General features: G+C 43.8%; 1 protein-coding gene across 1 annotated transcript; it reads left to right on the forward strand.

Moving 5' to 3' along the window:
- Positions 1-986: 986 nt before the first annotated feature.
- Positions 987-21,472, forward strand: eif4e2rs1 (eukaryotic translation initiation factor 4E family member 2 related sequence 1). Its single transcript, XM_030725112.1, has 7 exons — positions 987-1,133; positions 3,825-3,900; positions 9,427-9,561; positions 9,831-9,935; positions 10,192-10,344; positions 20,147-20,283; positions 21,221-21,472. The coding sequence occupies exons 1-7, from the start codon at positions 1,117-1,119 to the stop codon at positions 21,258-21,260; spliced, it is 663 nt and encodes a 220-aa protein (XP_030580972.1). The 5' UTR covers positions 987-1,116; the 3' UTR covers positions 21,261-21,472.

The raw sequence follows: 21,472 nt of genomic DNA on the forward strand, positions 1-21,472 counted from the left end.
GTTTTCTTGAATGCTTTGCGAATTTATATTTTGATATCAAAGGGAAAAAAAGAAATATATTTCATTTTACATCTTATGGATTTGTAGAATAAAATTAAATGTAAAAAAACAACCTGTTTTTCAATATCCATTTTCAAAACGGAAAAAACGAAAGAAAAAAAGGTACACGGACCGGGAACCAATGAAGCTAGTGGGTTTAACTTTAGAGGTAACATATCACGTGATTGAGACAAGCGGCCTGACAAGCATCAAGAATGAGTCATTGATGGATGTAACAGAGAGAATCCGCCCATTTTTCAAAATAAAACATTGTTAAGACTCAGATAATAAATAAAACAGAAATAATGTAAACTTATTCCTTCAGAGTGGCCTGGTACCAAATGACCCACAGACTGGTGGTACTGGTCCACGGCCTGGGTCGGGGGCCTCTGCTTTAGGAGACTGTGAAACACTGTGGTTTAATAAAATAATGGTAAATGTGAGTGTGCAGAGGCCATAATTTATCTTTCTGAGAGCAGATTTTTTTAAAAAAAAGTGAAATTAAATAAATGGGAAATAAAGGTTAAAAACTATAATTAAAGAAAAATAAAAGCAGGGATTAAAGCATGTGCATACATTAATGCTTAGGATGATTTTTAAATATATTTATTATGCAGTATTTGTTCTCATATGGATTAATTTATTACTATTTTATTTATTTAGGCAGTATTGGTCCTTCATACAGATAAAATGTTAATTTTTCCGTTCTCTTCCGGGGTACACTCGCCAGACTATCGCAGGGCTGACACAGAGAGACAGATACACTCACATTCACACCTGTGGATACTTTAGCGTCCCCAGGTAACCTAACCCAACTAATTTGTAGTAATGTCCTGGGAAGGTGCTGAACAAAGATAAATAAAGTGTCGTTTGTATAATTTTATGAAAGCGCGAATCAGAAACGGCTGTTAAACGTGTCCCTTCGCTCCTCCCATCCAGTGCGGGTGTGCGCATGCGCGGTGACAGAATTCCGGTAGAGTGTTATGAGTAGAAGCCGAGTGAGGAAAATAGAGTGAAAATCTAAAAATAGAGACAATAAAGACGGAGATAGAGAGCAGAACCGGAGACGAAGGAGACATGAATCAGCCGGAGCGGTAAGACTTACCTTTGAACCGGAAATTACTGGAAATAACGCCGGAGCACTCAGAGCTAACGGCTAACAGCTAGCCTCCGGCGTTATTTATTCAAACTTTATTCAAACATACAGCGTGAAACAGGAGTTAAACTTTATTTCGAGCGGTCTGTTTTTATTTAAAGAGTCAAGGTCTAAACTTTATTGACACAGATCCCTTGAAGAGTCCGTTGGGAATGAGATTGTCACGTGCTCAGGTGAGTTCTGAGCACGTGACCATCTGAAGCAGGTTTCTGTATGGCTGTGTGGATATCTGAAGTCAGCCCAGCGTTCTGTCCTTACCGTTTATAAAAGGTTTCTGACCCTTGACCTCAGTATAACATTATCAATATCAGTACATCATCACTCAAATCTGCAAGCAGATCCTAAACCCTCTGACTTTTGACTTAAGTGAAAGGTCACTGATGTCAAGCAGAACTGCAGGAGTGCTGGGAGCACAGCAACACCAACTTTGAGCTTTGGCTGAGTCTCAGTGGGTTTGCATAATATGAAGTATTGTCCAACAGTCCCTTATTCATAAGCTCCTCCTTGGGACTTTGTCATGCCACCTGTGGACTTGTACACAACGTACTTGTATTTGGTGAACTAGGGTTCTGGTGTGGCTTCCGGTTCTGGTGTGATGGTGCCTGTGTTTGGCTTTCCCTCTACCGGCCGTAATTTGTTTTTCTCCTCGCTAACTGCACTTTTTTTGGTTTTCCTCCTCTCGTTTTGTCTGAAGATTGCTTTCCCTATTCTGGTCTATGATCATCGTACTCTGCTCTCTATTGGAGCCTCCATGATGGATTGAAATACCTCTTCTTTTGGTTCCGGTCCGCATTTTTAGCTTCCTATGCCCGGCTGCCCTTCATGGAGGGACATGATTTGCGACCATCTCTGCCCAAAGACTTGGGCCCTGGTTCTGTAAGGCAGTGTTTTCTCAGGTTGGTCCACCCAGACTCTGCCCCATCTGACCTACTTTCCCTTCAGTCTCTGGAATTTACGATGCCCAAGGCTCAAACCTTTCATATCTACATTCTTTGCCTTGAGCATCAACCACTAACCTGACTTCCTCCCCACTACATATGGCACTTTTTAATGCTCGTTCGTTCTCCAATAAATCGTTCTTATTGAATGATTTTATAACAACTAATGATCTAGACTTTTTATTCCTGGCTGAAGCCTGGCAGCGTGACTGATTTTACATCCCATTTGAACTATGCCCTGCTGGATATTTGTCACTAAACTCGGGTTGGACACTTTTCATCTTTTGAATTACAGCTTCTTAAAATTAATAATAAGGTTCCTGTATGTTGTGCCGTGATATATCGCCCACCTGGCTTATGTGCTCTATTCTTAAAGGAGTTTTATGATTTTTTTATCCTCTACATTAAAGCGGTCTAGATTGCTTATTGTTTGAGATTTTAACATTCATATTGACAATAATGATCCCCTTGCCAGGGATTTTATTAACCCTTGGGAGATCCTTTAAAAAACTTACATTCGTGAGCCTAAGGACAAAATGTGTCCTCTTCCCAAAAACTGCTGTAAAAAATTTCATAAAGTAATATTTTTTCCACTTTAAATGATCTCGTCTTTTAAAACTACTTCAGCCTGACACATACATACCAAATATTATATACTTTTTGAAAATTTTTAACCCTTTATAGGCCCGTATACATACACAGTGCCACTGTGTTTTTATGGACAAAAACAAAATAAAACTAAAATAATTCCCATAAAATGTATTTTGGGTACAATTGGATTATTATTTTTATTAGGTCCTGAGATGAGTCACTGATTGTCCTCTTCCATAAACTGCTGTAAAAATTTCATCAAGTAATATTTTTTCCACTTTAAATGATCCAGTGTTTTATAACTACTTCAGCCTGAAATATAAATATCAATTATTGCATATATTCTTTTGGATTTTTACGCTTTATAGCACATATTCGTACACAGTGCCACTGTGTTTTTATGGACAAAAACAAAAAAACTAAAATAATTTCCATAAAATCCATTTTGGGGAGCATTTGATTATTATTTTTATAGGTTCTGAGTTGAGTCACTCATTGGCAGTAACATTCTTTTTCATGCATTTTTTGTTTTTCTACAGTATCAGGTAAGTTTGTGAAAAACTTGCACTCGTGATCTTTAGGACAAAATATGTCCTCTACCCAAAAACTGTTTCAGTAAGTAATATTTTTTCCACTATGAATTATTATGAATTATGGGATGGCACTTTCTCCTTTCATAAAGGACGGTCCAGTGTCTCCTCTGCTAAAGGAAGCAATGAGGCTACTTTCCTCAGTGTTTGGAGAACTGGAACAGCTCTGATGATGGAGCCATGCTGATGTACTTCAGGGGCATCTGTCAGTGAGGAACCTCCTCGGTGGGTTGGGGTTTTGTTTGGGTGGGGGGGTGGACTGTTGGCTTTATCTGATTCATGGTTACAGATCTCTGTCAGCTGATGTGATTACACCTCTGATTGGAGGAGGCAGAGCTAAGTTGATGAAAGTCACATCTGAAGCAGAATTGATCACCACCTGGTGCTACTCTTTACCTCCACCTGCGGTTCAGTATTTGTTGATCCAGCTAACGCGGACAAAGCCTGGATATGTTCCTCAAGTGACACGTTTTTTTTTCACCTGCTGAGTATTTCCTGTTTGTATTTCAGTTCCCGAGATGACAACGATGAGGAAACAGACTGTCACCATGACAACGCTGATGGCAACAACAACAACCGGCGCAAGGTCAGAACACCTGTTCCATGTGTTTAGCTGTTCCTCCAGAGGCCTGTGCTATGAAGGATTTGGTCTTATCCTGTACCTTCAGGGTTAACCCCGGTTTTATTTCTACGATGGTGGATCATTTGTTACCAGGATAAATCCCCATGGTAACTTATGTTCCACATTAGAAAGCAGTACATATGAAATCACTGACTACTAACCAATCAGATCTCCAGAAAATAGCGTCACCGTTCCTGGAAGATCTCTCAGAGCTCTGCATGGAGAACAGGGGGATCTGAGGTTTGGTGTTTGATGAGCATCAGTAATCATCAGATTCTCGGACACAACTTTATTCCATGTTTTTCCTCGGGTTGCAAACAGTTTTGCTACAGTTGTATTTTGGGATACTAATCGTCACTGTTGTCACTAGCTGGGAACAGATGGACTAGTCTTTCAACCCTTTAACAGCAGCGACTGGTGCTGATGCACCTGTTACCTGCCCTTACTTGCTGCAATCAGGTGATTACCTTAATTACGTGACCGTTTGTCCTGTCGGAAAAATTCATACGGTTTCTGAAAGCTGAGTAATTGCGCTTCACAGCCAATGTAGGGTTATTAAAGTCTGCAAATGGCAGCACCTTTGAAGTTAACGGGCCCATGGTAAATAAAGGTTTAATTAAGATTTTGATGGATGTCCAGCTCATTAGTGACTCCCGATTGGCTCAGAAACACACACACACCACAAAGAAACTCAGCAGGTCTGTGAGCGCACACGCTTCAGTGTTAGTCCGTCTGAATGTCAGCTAGCCTGTCTCACTGAGTTACTGAGGCAGGAGTGACTGCTCAGGTTTCTGGGCTGCTGTTGGTCACTGTGTAAACGACTAACAGTTTCATTAAATGAATGTTTAAAAGATAATTTTATTCAGTGGAGTTTAATCCTCTGAGAGGAAAGAATAAAAACTGAATTCAAATGTAGGGTTAGACTAAATCAGGTCCTAGTCTAGGATCATGTTAATGCTTACGCCACAGTAAACCTGTTTTGCTACTTTCCCACCACTCAGTTTGGTCTTCCCGGGTTTAGAGCAGATTTGTGCAACTGTGTGTTTGCGTGACTTCCTGGCGAACAGGAAGCAGCACGTGAGGCTGGGGAAGAATGTCTCGGACTCCCGGACCATCAGCACCGGCACTCCTCAGGGCTGTGTCCTCTCTCCTCTGCTCTTCTCCCTGTATACCAACTGCTGCACCTCTGACCACCAGTCTGTCAAGCTTATTAAGTTTGCAGACGACATGACTCTCATCGGACTCATCTCAGACGGGGACGAGTCGGCCTACAGGATGGAGGTCAAACGTCTGGTGTCCTGGTGCAGCCACAATAACCTGGTACTGAACGCCCAGAAGACAGTGGAGATTATAGTGGACTTTAGGAAGCACACAGCCCCTCTACCCTCCATCATCCTGACTGGCACCCCCATCACCACAGTGGACTAATTTCGCTTCCTGGGAACTACCATCACCCAGGACCTCAAGTGGGAGCCCACCATCACCTCTGTCATCAAAAAGGCCCAGCAGAGGATGTACTTCCTGCGGCAGTTGAAGAAATTCAACTTGCCAGCAAGGACCATGGTGCAGTTCTATACTGCCATCATTGAGTCCATCCTTACCTCCTCCATCACTGTGTGGTACGCTGGAGCCACCACTAGGGACAAACAGAGACTACAGCGCGTTGTGCACTCTGCTGAGAAGGTGATTGGCTGTAACCTCCCATCTCTCCAGGACCTGTACTCCTCCAGGACACTGAGGTGTGCAGGTCGGATCATAGCCGACCACTCTCACCCTGGGCACAGACTTTTTGACCCTCTCCCCTCAGGCAGGAGGCTACGGTCCATACGGACCAGAACCTCCCGCCATAAGAACAGTTTCTTCCCCTCTGCTGTTGGACTCATGAACAATAACCCTAAGACTGTTACCACCACCCTCCACAAACGCTGATGACCCTATGTTTATGCACCTGTCTGATTGCACTGATGTACATATTACTGGACTATAGTTTACATTCTTTTATCTTTTAATTATTCTCTGCACTGTATATTTTGTAATATTGTGTTATAGTTATAGTTCTAATATCTCTGTATATTTGTAAATTGTATATTTGTAACAGTGTCTTATAGTATTTATACTTATTTGTTTTTTCTGTAAGCACGAAGTACCGCAGCAATTTCCTAATGCTGTGAACCTGTTCACCCATATGGCAATAAAACCTTCTGATTCTGATTCTGATTGGATGTTTTCCTAACTTGCCCCGCCCTGTCACAAAATTAAATCAGTTCTGATTGGATGTCGTCCCCGCCATACATTTTCATTTCGTTTTCATTCGTTGACCAAAGTGTCGATTAATTTCGTTATCATTTTTATCATTTTAGGTAGTTTTTATTTAGTTATCGTCTCGTTATTGTCATGAAAAAAAGGGAAATTAACACTGTCCAACACACCTGAATCAAATGGGTGAATTACCTCCTCAGTATGGAGTCAAGTTCTTCAGAGTCCTGCTAATGACTTCTATATTTGACTCAGGTGTGTTGAAGCAGAGACGCATCTAAAACCTGCAGGACACCGACCCTCGAGGCCTGGAGTTGAAGAGCCCTGGTCTAAACAAATACCAGCAGTGCTGAAAGCAGCCAAACATGAAGATAAATCTTTGAGATGGTTATGAATAATTTTTTCTCTAATGTCTAAAATTTTATTTGTAAAGAAATCCATGAAGTCACTAGGGCTGCATAAAACGATTATTTTAGTAATCGAGTATTCTATCGATTATTCCAGCGATTAATCGAGTAATCGGATAAGAAATACTTTTTTTTATTAACAGTTTATCTGCATATTTTAACTTCCGTAATGCAGTTTCTCGCCATGTGAACAAACAGCGGTGAATGGAGCAGCTACAAAGTTCTCTTTTCTTCACCTTAACACTTGCTGATCAGGTGCTTGATGAAGGACCTCCAGCTGTTTCCCAGATTTAATGGTGGTTACTAAAAGAAAAAGCTGCTGTTTTGGACGCTGGAAAAACGTTTCCTTTTTCACTACTTGAGCTCACCGTCACAGCTTCGCCTCTTTGCGCTTGCGCAGTTAAAACCGCTGCCTGCTATGAGTGTTTTGAAAAACTAGTGGCTGTGGGAGCCATGGCGCATGTGTGAGTAATGGTGTAATGCTTTGTATTCACAAGCATTCTCGAAAATACGTTTCTACTGCAGGTCTATATTTAGTCACTAATAAGGGATTAAAGTATAAAAAATATTTTGAAGGAGCCCCTCGGTCCTGGGGGGCGGGCCTTCCGGTACCGAACCATCGCTAGTGCTAATGGCCCGCGCTCGCTAGCAAACCAGTTCTGGTAGCTACAGCTGAAGTAAAGACAAAAATAGCAGCTGAAATTCTCAGCGAGCACAACACACACAGACACACACACACACACACACAGACACACAGAGAGCAGTGGAGGCGTGGAAATGCATGTCAGCGACAGTTGCCACCCGTCCCGTAAAGTACGGAACACGGCATGTTACGGAGCCGTATTCCACGGAGTCCCGTAACATACGGGGTTCTGTATTTTACGAGACAGGTGGCAACTCTAGTGATGATCCACTCTGTGTTAAATGAAATCCATCGCAGCGACGGAGAGCTTTTTAGAATGTGTGCTTGTGTATACGTGAGTGATTCACACTCCAGTCCAGTAGGTGGCGGTAATGCAGTTCTATGTTGGTTTGCCAGCCCCCAATAAACCCACAAAAAAACGCCAGCACTAATGCTGCTAATGCTAGTGAGGAGCACCGCTTACACCGAGACAGCTGAGCGCTGCAGAGTTTAAACGAAGCATCGACACAGTAAATTTGTGTCGATAAATTTTTAGAATCGATTTAATCGAGTTAATCGATGAATCGTTGCAGCCCTAGAAGTCACTACTAGTTAAAGTGAAAGGAATACTCGGCTCTACAGAGCTCTGACTCTTTGTCAGCCTGGCTACAGTGCTGAAAACAAACCTGGGGTTGTTCTTATTTTCTTCAATTAATGATGAGTAGTAAGATGTCCTAGCGTAGGGTTAGGGGTTAGATTCTCTCCGTTACATCCATCTATGACTCCCTTTTGACATGTCAAGATGTTTATCTTGGTCATGTGATATGTCACTGCTAAAATTAAACCCACAAGCAGAGAGTAGCAGAGAAACAAGCTCAGGGCTCACACTAATTCAGCGTTATGGTGAGTTGTATTTTTCATGCGCTTTATACAGTGAAATTGCCTCAGTCGAAGTTGCACAAATCGGATTTTTGCTCTAGTCGGATGGCAGGTCTGCAGGTCCCGATTTTTCCTGATATTAATTCTGCTAAAATCATCTGCTAAATCAGTCGGATTGTCACCTACCTCGGATGAAAAATTTGGTCCCATTGTAATACATTTCCAATTAAATGTGATTCATAAGTCGGATGAGTTCAGCACTAAAGCCCTCCTCAGCTCCCGTCCACCCGCTTCCATGCATCAGCTTGTTCATGCACGACACACACTAGCAAACGCCTGAAAATGCTTTAATTTCTATATCAGTTCATTTCACTGGAGACAATCATGGCAGCAGGAGACAAGCGTAAGCTGCAAACTTGCACTTACAAGCAAAAATTTGAGATTATAAAATTTGCAGAAGCAAATGCAGAGGTGAAGCAGAAGAAACTGCAGCAAAATTCAATATTAGACCCCAAACTGTTGGATATTTGGAAGAATATTAGAGTGTAAGACAGATTTTTTATAAGTCCGATGAAATTCCATAATTTGAATCCGACAGAGGTGATTTCTACTGTGTTTGTTTTTGCAGTTTATCTTTTTTTGAAGTCATGTTTAAATGTTACTATGGCATCCAGAGAGCGCTGTTGGGAGAGAGGATGTTGTTCATGCTGTGGCACGATGTTACGAGGATGCTGCTGATAGAGTTGGATACGAATACACAGTGGATTCACATTTATTATTATAATTGGAAAATATCACACTTTCAGGGGCCTTCAGCTTTCAGGCCCCTCTTCTGTGGAACCAGCTCCCAGCTTGGATTCAGGAGACAGACACCCTCTCTATTTTTAAGATTAGGCTTAAAACTTTCCTTTATGATCAAGCTTATAGTTAGGGCTGGATCAGGTGACCCTGAACCCTCCCTTAATTATGCTGCTATAGGCCTAGGCTGCTGGGGGGTTTAAAGAGTTTTTTTTTCCCACTGTCACCAAGTGGTTGTTCATAGGGGGTCGTTTTGGCTGTTGGGTTTTCTCTGTATTATTGTAGGGTCTTTACCTTACAATATAAAGCTCCTTGAGGTGACTGTTTGTTGTGATTTGGTGCTATATAAATAAAATTGAAACTCGGGTAAACCTGAAGTTACCTGGTTATGATGAAATCCTGCTTCATGCACGCCTCTGAAACAGGCCTGTCTGGATCTTTATCAGCATGATGACTTGTTGATAAAGATTATTGAGCATCATTAAGTGCGCTGTTTCTACCTGTCTTTACCTGTGTGTTTACTTGCAGACTGTGTGTCCAGGTGCAGGTGAGCACCCCCTGCAGTATAACTACACCTTCTGGTACAGCAGAAGAACTCCGAGTCGTCCTGCCAGCTCTCTGAGCTATGAGCAGAACATCAGACAGATCGGCACCGTGGCCTCTGTACGTACGCCCCCTCCATACGTGACACGTCCCTTTCAGTGGACACACCCATCTAAGAATACAAAGGCTGTCCACTTTACTGATGTTTTTGATGTTTAAAATCAGTCTGATTTAAACATCTTCTTACAGTCTTGTTTCTGCTTCAATCTGACTGTAACCACATGACCTCTGTGTTCAATCATTCTGGTCAATAACTGTTAATCAATAACTGCTCGGATTAATAAAGTCTGTGTGATCAATCATTCTGTTATGTGTGTGTGTGTGCTCAGGTGGAGCAGTTCTGGAGGTTTTACAGTCATCTGGTGAGGCCAGGTGATCTGAGTGGGCACAGCGACTTCCACCTGTTCAAGGAGGGCATCAAACCCATGTGGGAGGTAACTAAGTACTGAGGACTCAAGTACTGCAGGAATACCTTGGAGTAATACTGATGCAGTAATGATGCTGGAGTTCAAATATTGTAATCCTACTATGATACTGCAGTAATCCTGTAGTCACGGTAGTTCTGCAGCTACCCCCATATTCAGTACAGCTCATATAAGTAGTCTTACATGAGTACTTGCAGTTCTACCTGCAGTAGTGGTCTCAGAGCTGTGCAATCACATGTCTAATCTACCTGTCCCACCTGTGCAGGACGAGTCTAACCGCAGTGGGGGAAAGTGGATCATCCGGCTGCGTAAAGGTCTGGCGAGTCGGTTCTGGGAGAACATCATCCTGGCTATGCTGGGAGAGCAGTTCATGGTGGGAGAGGAGATCTGTGGGGCCGTGGTCTCCATACGTTTCCAGGTAATCAAACAAGTACTGCAGTACTAGCTCCACTGTAATACTAGTACTGTAACAGTACTGTTACTACTACAGTCAGACTGTTTTAAAGTTTGTGGTACATCTGTGGGGCCATGTTCTCCATGCACTTTTGGGTAACCAAACAAGTACTTCAGTACTAAAGTAATAATACAATACTAACACTACTATAGTGCTATTAGACTATTAGTATCACAGGCAGTGAGGAGGTGGTCAAACCCGATGACATTTTGTGGGCTTCATTCAGGTGGTGCTGTGGTCTCTACAAGGAGTACTGCAGTATAGATTTTGTTCTGTAGTACCAGTACTGTAGTACTCTTGAGTATTGCAGTTGTCATGCATTACAGGGAGTGACTGAGCAGAGCTCAGACTTCCTGTGATTTAAATCATCCATCCATCCATGGCAGACATCTCTTTCTCAGTGAAGCTCTTCAAGGGAAAACTCTGGTGTTTCCAAGCCAGCTGAGAGGCGTAATCTGTCCTGGGTCTCCCCCAGGGCCTCCTCCTGCTAGGACCTAGCCAAAATAGTCTCACCTACAACGTGTCCAGAAGGCTTCCTAGTCAGGTGCTTAACCACGTCAAGTGGCTCCTTTCAGTGTGGAGTAGTAGCTCTACTCTGAGCCCCTCCTGAATGACTCACGCCATCTCTAAGAGGGTCCAGGCAGCCTTCAGAAGAATCTAATTTCCACCACTTTATCCACGGTCTCATTGTTGCCAGTCGCGGTCACAGGTGAGAGTAGAAATGGAGATCGACCGCTAAACTGACAGCTTTGATTTCACAGTGAGCTTTCTTCACCACAACAGACTGTGAGGCTTCACCAAGACAACACCCCGCTCATCCAGCTGAACTGAGCGCTGAGCATACTGAGCCTGCCCAGCTGGTCATACCACATGATCCAACTGGGCAGAGCAGAGCTCCCAATTCCAGAAATACTTTTACTTTGAAGGATTCTGCAGGTCTTCTGATGATCTTTGAATGAATTGAGTGAGCTCTTATTGTGGAAGATAATACTGAAAGGAGTGGGTACCATTTCTCATTTTTACTGCTGTATTGTGAAACATGATGTTCGACCATGTTATTCTGCTTGGTAGTCCTGGTACTACTGGTGGGTCCTCTCCTGTAGATCTGGGGCCTCTAACACAATACGCAAAACCTCCTGTTTCTAAGCTGGGTGTCAGAATGGACAGTGTTTTTAACCTAGATAAGCAGATCAGTGCAGTGGTGAAGTCCAGCTTCTTTAAAACTCAGACAATTAGCTAAGGTCAAACAGATCCTTTCAAAACAGGACTTTGAAATCATAATCCATGCGCTCATTACACTACAACTGGATTACTGTAACTCTCTCTATCATGGGGTTTCCCAGACATCCCTGTCCCGTCTTCAGCTGGTGCAAAACGCAGCTGCTCGTGTCTTAACTGGTACACAAAAGAGAGATCATATGTCTGCAGTCACTGCACTGGGTCCCTGTTCATTTTAGAGTGCATTTTAAAAATTATTTTATTTGCTTTTAAGTCATTAAACGGTCTTGCCCCCCCTTACCTCTCTGAGCTCCTACATGTGTACTCGCCCTCCCGGTTGCTCAGGTCCGCTGATCAGCTGCTCCTGGATGTGCCGAGGACACAACGAAAGCTCAGGGGGGCGGAGCTTTTGCTGTGGCAGTACCTAAGCCAGGGGTCGGCAACCCGTAATCCGGAAAGAGCCATTTAAACCCGGTTTACACGGAAAAGCCGCAAATACTAGCAGAACCTGGTAGCGGTTACCGCGAGTGACACATATATTGAGAAACTAAAATAAATAAATAAAATGATTTTATTTTAATATTTCAAGATCATGCTAATGTTCCAATTTAAAACTACAACAAAAACCGAACTGAGAAAAATATAATGCACTTCAACTGGATACTTATAATTTATTTCCGCGAGCCGCACAGAGCCGCACATTAAGCCTGGATGAGCCGCAGGTTGCCGACCCCTGACCTAAGCCGTGGAATTCACTCCCACTGCATATTAGACAGGCTTCTTCACTGTCCATGTTTTGTCACTTCTTAAAACCAACCTTTTTTTCATTGGCAACTGTCTGAGAGTTGGCTTTTATTGACTTTTACTCATTTGTTTTACTTATCAATTCTAATTATGTTTAATGTTTTTGAATGCTTTCATGTTTTATTGTGATTTAATGCTAGCACTTTGGTCAGCACTTGCTGTTTTCAAAGTGCTATAAAAATAAAGTTGGCTTGGCTTGGTTGATTTGATGAAAGCCCGGTTGGGGTAACCACATGTTTTGAGGGCTTTCTTAGTATCTGTGTGTTCCTTTTGTTAGGTTCGGACCACCGTTAAATAAAGAAAGACACAGAAACCCGTAGTTGATCTTTTTACCTGCAGGGAGAGTCTCAGTCAGCTAACACTCACGTGCCTCTGAAAGAGAGTCTGACTTCCTTCTTTCTGCTGGCGCTTTTATTTTAGCATCACGTGGGTGCGTGGGGGGTGTGTGTATGTGTGTGTGACGTCAGGAAACAGGCGTTACCTGCTTTCCTCACCTGGAGGGTCCAGGTGTATGAGAGTATGTTTTGTGCTTACAGTCTGATGGTCATGTGCATGTTTATGATGAACACATTGTGATACATAGAAAAACAGTTACATGTTTATCTATTCTAACAATTCCTCCCTGTTTATCATGAACATAGCACAGACAATCCTGAATGAGGTTGAGGCGAAAAACCTGTCGTGCGGCTGTCGATCCTTCTTTTGACCCAAAGTCACTTTCTATTCTTTCAAGACAGGAAAATTCCTCAACGGCCCCGCCGCTCACGGCAGCCACTGCTAGTCAGTCTCACTCGGGGAAACACCTACATACATTTGCAAAAATTAAACATTAGTTTGAAAACCAGTTTACATCCACCCCCACCACTTGGTCTCCCATTTTCAATGGGGGTTTCATATTTGGTCTTCTGTTTCACCCTCCTGTCCACCCTGCACAAGGGTACACTGATAGAAACTGCTGCAGGCTCCTTGCGGGGTGGCCAGCAAGTCCAAAACCACTCTGTTCTGCATCACCATTGCACGCAAGGCGCTCAACTCTTGTGTTGCAGTCACGATGGTCATCAATGCGCCCAGGGTGCAGATCCAATTCCACGTGGTCATTGCATGTGAACGAGCCATCCCTATTTAGTGGGGGATTCAGTTGTTTTCTTCACGGGTTTGAGACGAAGGTGGCCTAGGGCTCACCCCCCCCCTTTGTACCCCGACTTCCATCCCCTACTCAGCGTTGGTTGGCTCAATCCTTTTGCACTGGCTGAGGTGGATCCACGTGGATCTCTCTGCTATTTTGACTGCAGTTGGCGTGGTCAGTGGTACTTTGTAGGGTCCGTCCCACCGGGGTTGGTTCCAGCACTTCTTCTTGATCACTCTGACCAGGACCCAGTCTCCCACCGCTACCGGATGTTCCTGTGGAGAAGCAGAAAAACCTTCCGGCAGTTTATTTGTATCAACAACATTTTTGCTTTGGAACAACTTTCTCATGCAATCACTCAAGTCTGTCTCTTCCTCTGCTTGTTGTTATTCTGTGTACACCAGGAGTCTAAAAGGTCAGCCAAACAATGCCTCATAGGGGGTTATCCCTGTGTTGTTGGGGGTCACATGCATGTATGTTTTTACTAAAAATCTATGCATTCTACCCAGGGCCTTCCCGTTTCTGCCATACATTTCCTTAGTCTGTTTTTTACTGTGTCATTCGTTCTTTCAACGAGTCCTGCGTTCTTGCGGATGATAAGAACAGTGATTTTTTTTTAGCTGTACCCCTAGGTTTTACGACTAAACAATACTTATAGGTCTTACTCACTATCCCCCCCTGTTGATACATGTGTTAAAGCATATATCAATATGGCTGCTGTTTTGAATAGTGACCTAGGAAGTTGTTCCACTTCAATTTTGCTTGCTGCTGCATCTCATGGAGCACTTCGGGTCACAAGCGTTCCACAATTGTCGTGTAATTGCTGAGGTGCCATATTTACCACTTGTGGCCAGCTTTGCTGCTTTGTCAGCATAGCTGTTTCCCAATACTATCAAGTCTGTGCCTGTTTTGTGTGCCGCGCATTTACAAATGGCCAGGGCTGATGGCAGTTAGGTTTTTTTTTTTTTTTTTTAAACAGTTCAGCATGTTTTACTGGCTTCCCTGTAGAGGTCAGCATTCCCCTTCTCGCCCACTGTGCTGCAAACGAACATACGACAGAAAAGGCATACTGGCTGTCAGTGTAAAACGTGACTTCTTTACCTGCATGATGCTTGCATGCTTCGGTTAATGCGATTAACTCGGCTGCTTGAGCAGAGAGGTGTGAGGGCAGTTTCTCCGCTTTGATTATGGTGGTATTGGTGACTATAGCGTAGCCCGTTTCTGTTTTGCTTTATCATTTTTCCCGCTTGAGCCGTCCACAAACACAACGTGGCCTTTCGCCAGTGGTTCATCTTGCAAGTCTAAGCTGGGCTTGCTGTTTTGTTCCGTCAGCACTTTGCAGTCATGAGGGTCGCCGTCATGTGGCGTTGGTAGCAGAGTGGCTGGGTTTAGAGTGGTGCAGCGCTCTATAGTTATGTGTGGTTGCGATAACAGGAGCGCTATGCAGCTCCGGTGTCTGGCTGGAGATAAGAATGTCATTTTACTCTGTAAGAGCAGCACCTCAAGTGTAAGTGAGTGGAAAAGCACCAGTTCTCTGGAGGCCTACATAGCGAGTGCTGCTGCACATACTGCTTGCACGCAAAGGGATCCATGCTCTGCAATAATTACACAGGCCTAAAAAGGCCATCATTTGCTTCTTCGTTTGTGGTTCAGGTGGTTGTGCTAGTGCTGTGTGTGTGTTAAATGCCAGTAATGAGTGGGTGGTGTGTGGGTGTGTGGGTGTTATCTGACTTCCCTTCTCTGCTGATCAAGCAACTTGCCCTCATCTGACTTGTCCGAAGTCCTCCTCTCCGATCAGTGTGACACAGTCTGGTTAGTCCACGTTCCATTCACCAGTTGTGGACATTCAGTTCACCAATGACCCGTCAGGCTGCAGTTGTAACATCTGTCATCTCGATGCACCGACGATCATTCTGGTCCGGACGATGTCTGATCGGAGGGCAGGAGTCCAGATCTGGGTCAGAGATTTTCAGCGCTTATAAATTTGCCTGAAAAAAGGGCATAGAGAGATGAGGTATCACAAGTAACAACAAATGGAGGTGGCCCCAAAACCGCCACTCCATTAATTAAGGCATCAGCTGTTCTGCCGCTCAAAACTCCGCTAAGATCGCGCTCTACGCAGAGTTCTTTAACTATTAATTTTCTACTCCTGCGTTCCCATCTCCATTTTTTTCCAGTGAGACATCTCTCACAGGTAAGAAAACAGAAAAAAGGACACGTTCAAGGAGGCCTAATCACCTTAGGTTAAACAACACAGTTTGTCTTTAACCTCTTTTACACGCGACCCAGTCTGCGTGCCACCCATTCGCCGATGGGTGTTACCCTTTTAAGCAGACTCCCAATGTCTATTCGTCTCTGACAGTGACAGATGCAATTTTTGATTTAGCTTTTAAATCAAACTTTTTCCCATTTTAAATTATTTGGAATCTTTCTCACTCGATATGTGTTATGGCCGTGCCTCTAAGGCAGGGTCCTTGAATCCAGGCAGCTGTCCAGCAAAGGGTGAAAATTCGAGTTCCTCCGTAATTTGCAAATGCAGGAGGACTGAAGCATTTTTTTTCTTCAGCTGGCCAGTGACTCGTCACTTCTTTGTGGAAGAACTTACTGGATCCTACCAACAATCACCAAAATTATTATGGAAATTTATCAAATGAGAGAGACAAGATTCCTGTCGCCCATTGTTCTATGTCAATTTTGTGTGGGGTTAAGCCTTTAACGGACTCTTGCATTTCAGTCTCAGTCCAAGGTCGGTAAACCAAAATAGTGGGAGGTTGAGGGGCGCTTGCTGTCCCTGTGTTTGGGTTCGGGACTTGGAGCATGGGGAAGGTTTGTGCCACTGGTTCCAGTGCGGGTGGGGGCCCTCCACAATTGAAACAATCCCTTTCATGCCCGTACTCTGATAAAACGGGATAACCTGCTGGCTTAGGTGTGGCATGCACATCTATGTGCGCCAGTGTTTTAAGTTCCCCATTTCTGGTGCGGCTCGCAATGGGAGAAAAAGCTGCGGGAGAAACAGTTGTTTTGTCCCACTAGCTCCTCCCCCCTCTAAACATGGCGCGGCTTGTTTTGCCCCGTTAGCCCCTCCCCCCCTCTAAACATGGCGCGGCTTGTTTTGCCCCGTTAGCCCCTCCCCCCCTCTAAACATGGCGCGGCTCCGGGTGCCGCAGGGTCAGGCCCACTACGGTCTTGCTGGGATCTACATACAATGTGAGTTTCCTCATCTGCCTTTATTACAGCTGCATGCACGTGTGTGGGTGGTTTTAACGCTGTGGCTTTTGCGTTCCGCTGTTCCTGTCGGCGTTTAGCTTGTAACAGCTAAAACTTTGCACACTGCAGTTCCAACTGCGCCTTCTTGCAAAATGCTGCTTTTTGTTGCCGCTGTGTTACTAAGTTTTCACATTCTGTCACTACCAAGTTTCCCTTAAACCCATATTTTTTCTTCCATTTGTTTATATATTGAGTTGACCCTTGTTTATCCCATTCCATAAATTTTACATCGCCCTCTAATACGGCGGCCTCGCATTTCGAGAGGACTTACCCATTGTTCCCGACGTACAATCAACCTTTGCTTTGTCTCGTACAGACCACGTGTCTTTATTGAGACCTAAACCCAAATCCGCCCTTCACTGTGTACTCCAACAGACCATGAAGTTGAAAACCGTTAGATTTTCTTCATGCTGCTGCTTCCACTTCAATGGCAGCTTTCACGCTCTCAGTCACTCACTTTCACACACACATACGCGTATTTATGGCGCCTATTTTAAATCTTTGTTTACGGTGAGAACACCAAAATTCCAAATTAAGGTCAAATTAAAATTTCTCCGTTGGGCGGGAGTTACCAATTTACTTTCTCCTTTCGGCGAGAACACCTACGGTACCGTTTTATACTTTATTTGCTTTTCCCTGAAAAGCTAACTTTCCCTGAAAGTTACAACGGCCGGTTACCTCACGAACCCGGTTCGGAGGACGTATACTACAGTTTTCCCTGAAAAGCCAACTTTCCCTGAAAGTTATCCTGGCAATCGGACCCGGTCCGACTCAGTAGTGTACGATTTGTTTGTGCTTTTCCCTGAAAAGCTCCGGCCGGTTACCTCACGAACCCGGTTCGGAGGACGTAGACTACAGTTTTCCCTGAAAAGCCAACTTTCCCTTAAAGTTATAATGGCAATCGGATCCGGTCCGACTCAGTAGTCCACGTTTTGTCCTACCTGGTTTCTGTCGTCTTCACTTGGTGGATCGGGTCTCGAGGAAAGCGTTCCCAGCGACCGCGGAGAAACCTATGAAGCCGGGCCTGGCGACAAACGTCATGCCCCAGGTCTTTTGTGCAGCGCCTCTATTGCAGCTGGCTGTCCGGACAGTCTGCCGGCGTCGCTCCGTAGTCATTGGGAAAACCTCCTCACTGCCCGCCCGGCTCTCGAAGGACCAAAAAATGTTAGGTTCGGACCACCGTTAAATAAAGAAAGACACAGAAACCCGTAGTTGATCTTTTTACCTGCAGGGAGAGTCTCAGTCAGCTAACACTCACGTGCCTCTGAAAGAGAGTCTGACTTCCTTCTTTCTGCTGGCGCTTTTATTTTAGCATCACGTGGGTGCGTGGGGGGTGTGTGTATGTGTGTGTGACGTCAGGAAACAGGCGTTACCTGCTTTCCTCACCTGGAGGGTCCAGGTGTATGAGAGTATGTTTTGTGCTTACAGTCTGATGGTCATGTGCATGTTTATGATGAACACATTGTGATACATAGAAAAACAGTTACATGTTTATCTATTCTAACACCTTTTGTTTCCCTTCTGCCTCAGAGGGAACACTTTCTGCCTGGTGTTGTAGGGTCCTGATCACCCCAAGTTTGTGTTCCAGAAGGTGGTGGGAGTCAAAGAGGAGATACTGGTCTGTGTGTGTGGGCTTCTGAGAAACTTCAGTGTTGAGGCTTCCATCTTCCTCAATAAGCACCGCACAGTCCAGGAATGGTAACTGTGTCCTCCCCATAAAACTTATGTATCTATCCACTGAGTTGATGGGGTCAGTGAAGGCTTCTACTTCTTGGGTTTTGATCTTGACCCAGGTGTCATCAACATATCTCTACCAGTGGCTAGGTAGCCCCCCACCCCTAACCCTTTGAAAGAACCAAGCGCTTTACTATTCACTTCCTCCATGTAAAGGTTGGCTACCATGGGAGACACTGGGGAGCCCATGGCACATCCACGTTTCTGTCTGTAGAATCCATCATTGTATTTGAAATATGTTGTGGTAAGGCAGAGATCTAAAAGTGCACAAATCTGATCTGGGTAAAGCTGGTTCTGTTCTGTAAGGAGTCGTCATCCTGTAGTTGTTTTCTGATGTTTCCGCTGCCTCCATTGTGGGTATGCAAGTGAAAAGTGAAACCACATCAAAGGACACCATGGTTTCATCTGCATTCAGTACAAGCTTATGGACCTTTTGGTATAATCTGTGGAGTTTTCAGTGTGATGGGGTGTGTTGTCAACAAGCTGAGATAAGAAACAAAAAGAAGTCCAGTCGCCTTTTCCCAAGCTTCAGAGACTACTCTTTCCTGTCTATTAAAACATTGTATTGTTGCACTAATAAAAATCCATCCATCCATTCTCTTCCACTTACCCTGTTCAGGGTCGCGGGAGCGCTGGAGCCTATCCCAGCTGTCACAGAGTGAGAGGCAGGGTACACCCTGTGATAAACAGATATTCCTATATATTAGAATTTATAGGCAGCAGTAAACTGATTTGAATTTTAATCTGAATGTGTACTGCACTGCATGTATGCAAAATGTACACAAATGTACAGTGGCTGTGGAGCAGTTTGTCATCTGAAAAGACGGTCTTGTGCCAAAAAGTGATTTCCGGTATTTGCCCCAAAAATTGTTGCTGGTATTTATATTGTTGTAAATGACTTGCGGACCTATAATCTGTCTAGCATATCTCAAACATCATCTCTTCTGAATAATATCAATTCATTTTGAGTCATAAAGAACATTCCTGTCACGTGGTAGAAGCTGCAGTCAGTTTTAGGCAGCACCGGCAGCCAATGTTGCCAACTTAGTGGGCCTTTCTAAAAAGCAACTAGCAACAAATTTAGCGACTTTTTCCAGTGACAACAGTGACTTTTGGAGAGTTTAGGAGATATGATGGGGTTGTGCCAAAAAAGCGATTCTGATAATCTGATTTCTGGTTATTCCAATAATAACTAAGAAGTATTAGATTACAAGTTACTTTATTAGTTACCTTCAACAGCTGCCAGTGTTGTGCCAAAAAGTGATTGCCTGCCAAAAAGTAATTTCTGGTACTTGCCAGAAATTGCTTGCCTGTATTTGAACGGCTGCAAATGAGTTGTTTATATTTGGAGCGTCAATATGTGATCAATTCTAGAGTCATCGTACAGAAGACTCTGGATTGGGTTTCAGGTGTTTTTATGGTGGACTTGGGGACTAGATAGTACAGGTACAGACTTCACAGAGGAGAGGTGGTGAGTTAATGGTCCTACACAGTGAGTACAGCAGTGGTTTTACAGGTTTAGTGGATTCTAGGATTAGTTCACAAGTCCTCCCTGGGTTCAGTCCTCTACTCTGTGGGCAGGCATCAATGATAACATCTCACCTGTCTGTCTGTCAGGAGGACATCCTGTCAATCTGGAACAGAACATCCAACGACCAGACAACGACATCCAGAATCAGAGACACTTTGAGACGAGTCCTGAACCTCCCAGCCAACACTATCATGGAGTACAAGACCCACAATGACAGCCTCAGGTACTACTGCTTTTAATACTGCTACTATTACTGCTGCTGATGGTGTACTGCACTGTACCAAAGTTCTACAGATTGGTAGTTCATACATTTTCAGTATATTATGATCTGAACCTGATGTTTCCTGTTATCAATTAAATTTTTACTACAGAGCTTAGCTCTGTTTAAACCATTAGTGTAAAGTCCCCTATCAAAGAAACATTTAGTCCTGTACAGTCTGAGAATGAGGCAGCCTTTGGTAACTGAGGGAATTAATTATTGCAGAGTTATGAAATATAAGTTTATTGAGGAGGTGGAGTATTCTGATCAGGGAAAGAAGGTTAAGAAGTCTAAAGAGGAGTGTTTCTCCCACTGTTTACACTAGGCAGGAGTGGGGGTCGCATAACTGAGAGAGGAGAGTTGGCCCTAAGGAAAAAACAATTCCTTATATGGTATTACGGTCGGAACCATAAAAAAGGGACGCGCGGACACACAGTTAGATTTGTAGTGCGCTCAGGGGGAGAACAGCCTAATCGCAGTAAGGGATATTAATTGCAATCTCCAAGCATGCTTGTTTAATTCTGCATTATTTTTGGCCCTCATGTATTATGTGTGGTGATTAATAAATTTTTATGAATGAAACTGAAAGTCTAACTTTACCGTCCTTTATTAACGAGCCCGGGGGGAGGAACGGGACAAAGGAAGCCTGTTATCCCACATAACGTCTGCACATGTTAGATGTCTGCTCTGAGCTTCACCTTCTCATCACCAGATCTAGTTATTTTTATTAGAACATGGAGGAGGACAGAGGCAGGAGTGGTCAGAGTGGACAACATAAAAACTGTAATATTTAGAACACACCTCATCAGTGTTGGCTGCTTTGAAATGCATTGTGGGAAGCTGTTAGTCAGTTAGTCCTGAAAAAACAGTGAGATCTTTTTTTTTGCGTCTTTTGCATCAGGGACAACTCGAGCTTCAGGAACACCAAGATCTCACTCTGACGTCATCGCAGTCAGCTGACTGCCCCTCTGAGCAATCAGGAACCACCGTGGTGTTACTGTACACTCACTGGCCAGTGGACAATTGTGTGGACCAATAAACTGACTGAACTGAAGTGAAGGTGTTGTTTGTAATGTTGATTGATGCAGTCTGATCACCTGTCCGTATTTCTGAAGTGTTTTTGTTTTCTGTTGGTGTAAATAAAACTGAATCT

The sequence above is a fragment of the Archocentrus centrarchus genome, unplaced genomic scaffold (genome assembly GCF_007364275.1).
Source record: "Archocentrus centrarchus isolate MPI-CPG fArcCen1 unplaced genomic scaffold, fArcCen1 scaffold_45_ctg1, whole genome shotgun sequence".
NCBI lineage: Eukaryota > Metazoa > Chordata > Actinopteri > Cichliformes > Cichlidae > Archocentrus > Archocentrus centrarchus.

What these genes read in the sequence shown, in the direction of transcription:
- eif4e2rs1 (XM_030725112.1), top strand. An exon ending in ACAACAACAACCGGCGCAAG is followed by an intron (nt 3,901 to 9,426) that starts GTCAGAACACCT and finishes GTTTACTTGCAG; the next exon opens with ACTGTGTGTCCAGGTGCAGG. An exon ending in GCATCAAACCCATGTGGGAG is followed by an intron (nt 9,936 to 10,191) that starts GTAACTAAGTAC and finishes CCACCTGTGCAG; the next exon opens with GACGAGTCTAACCGCAGTGG.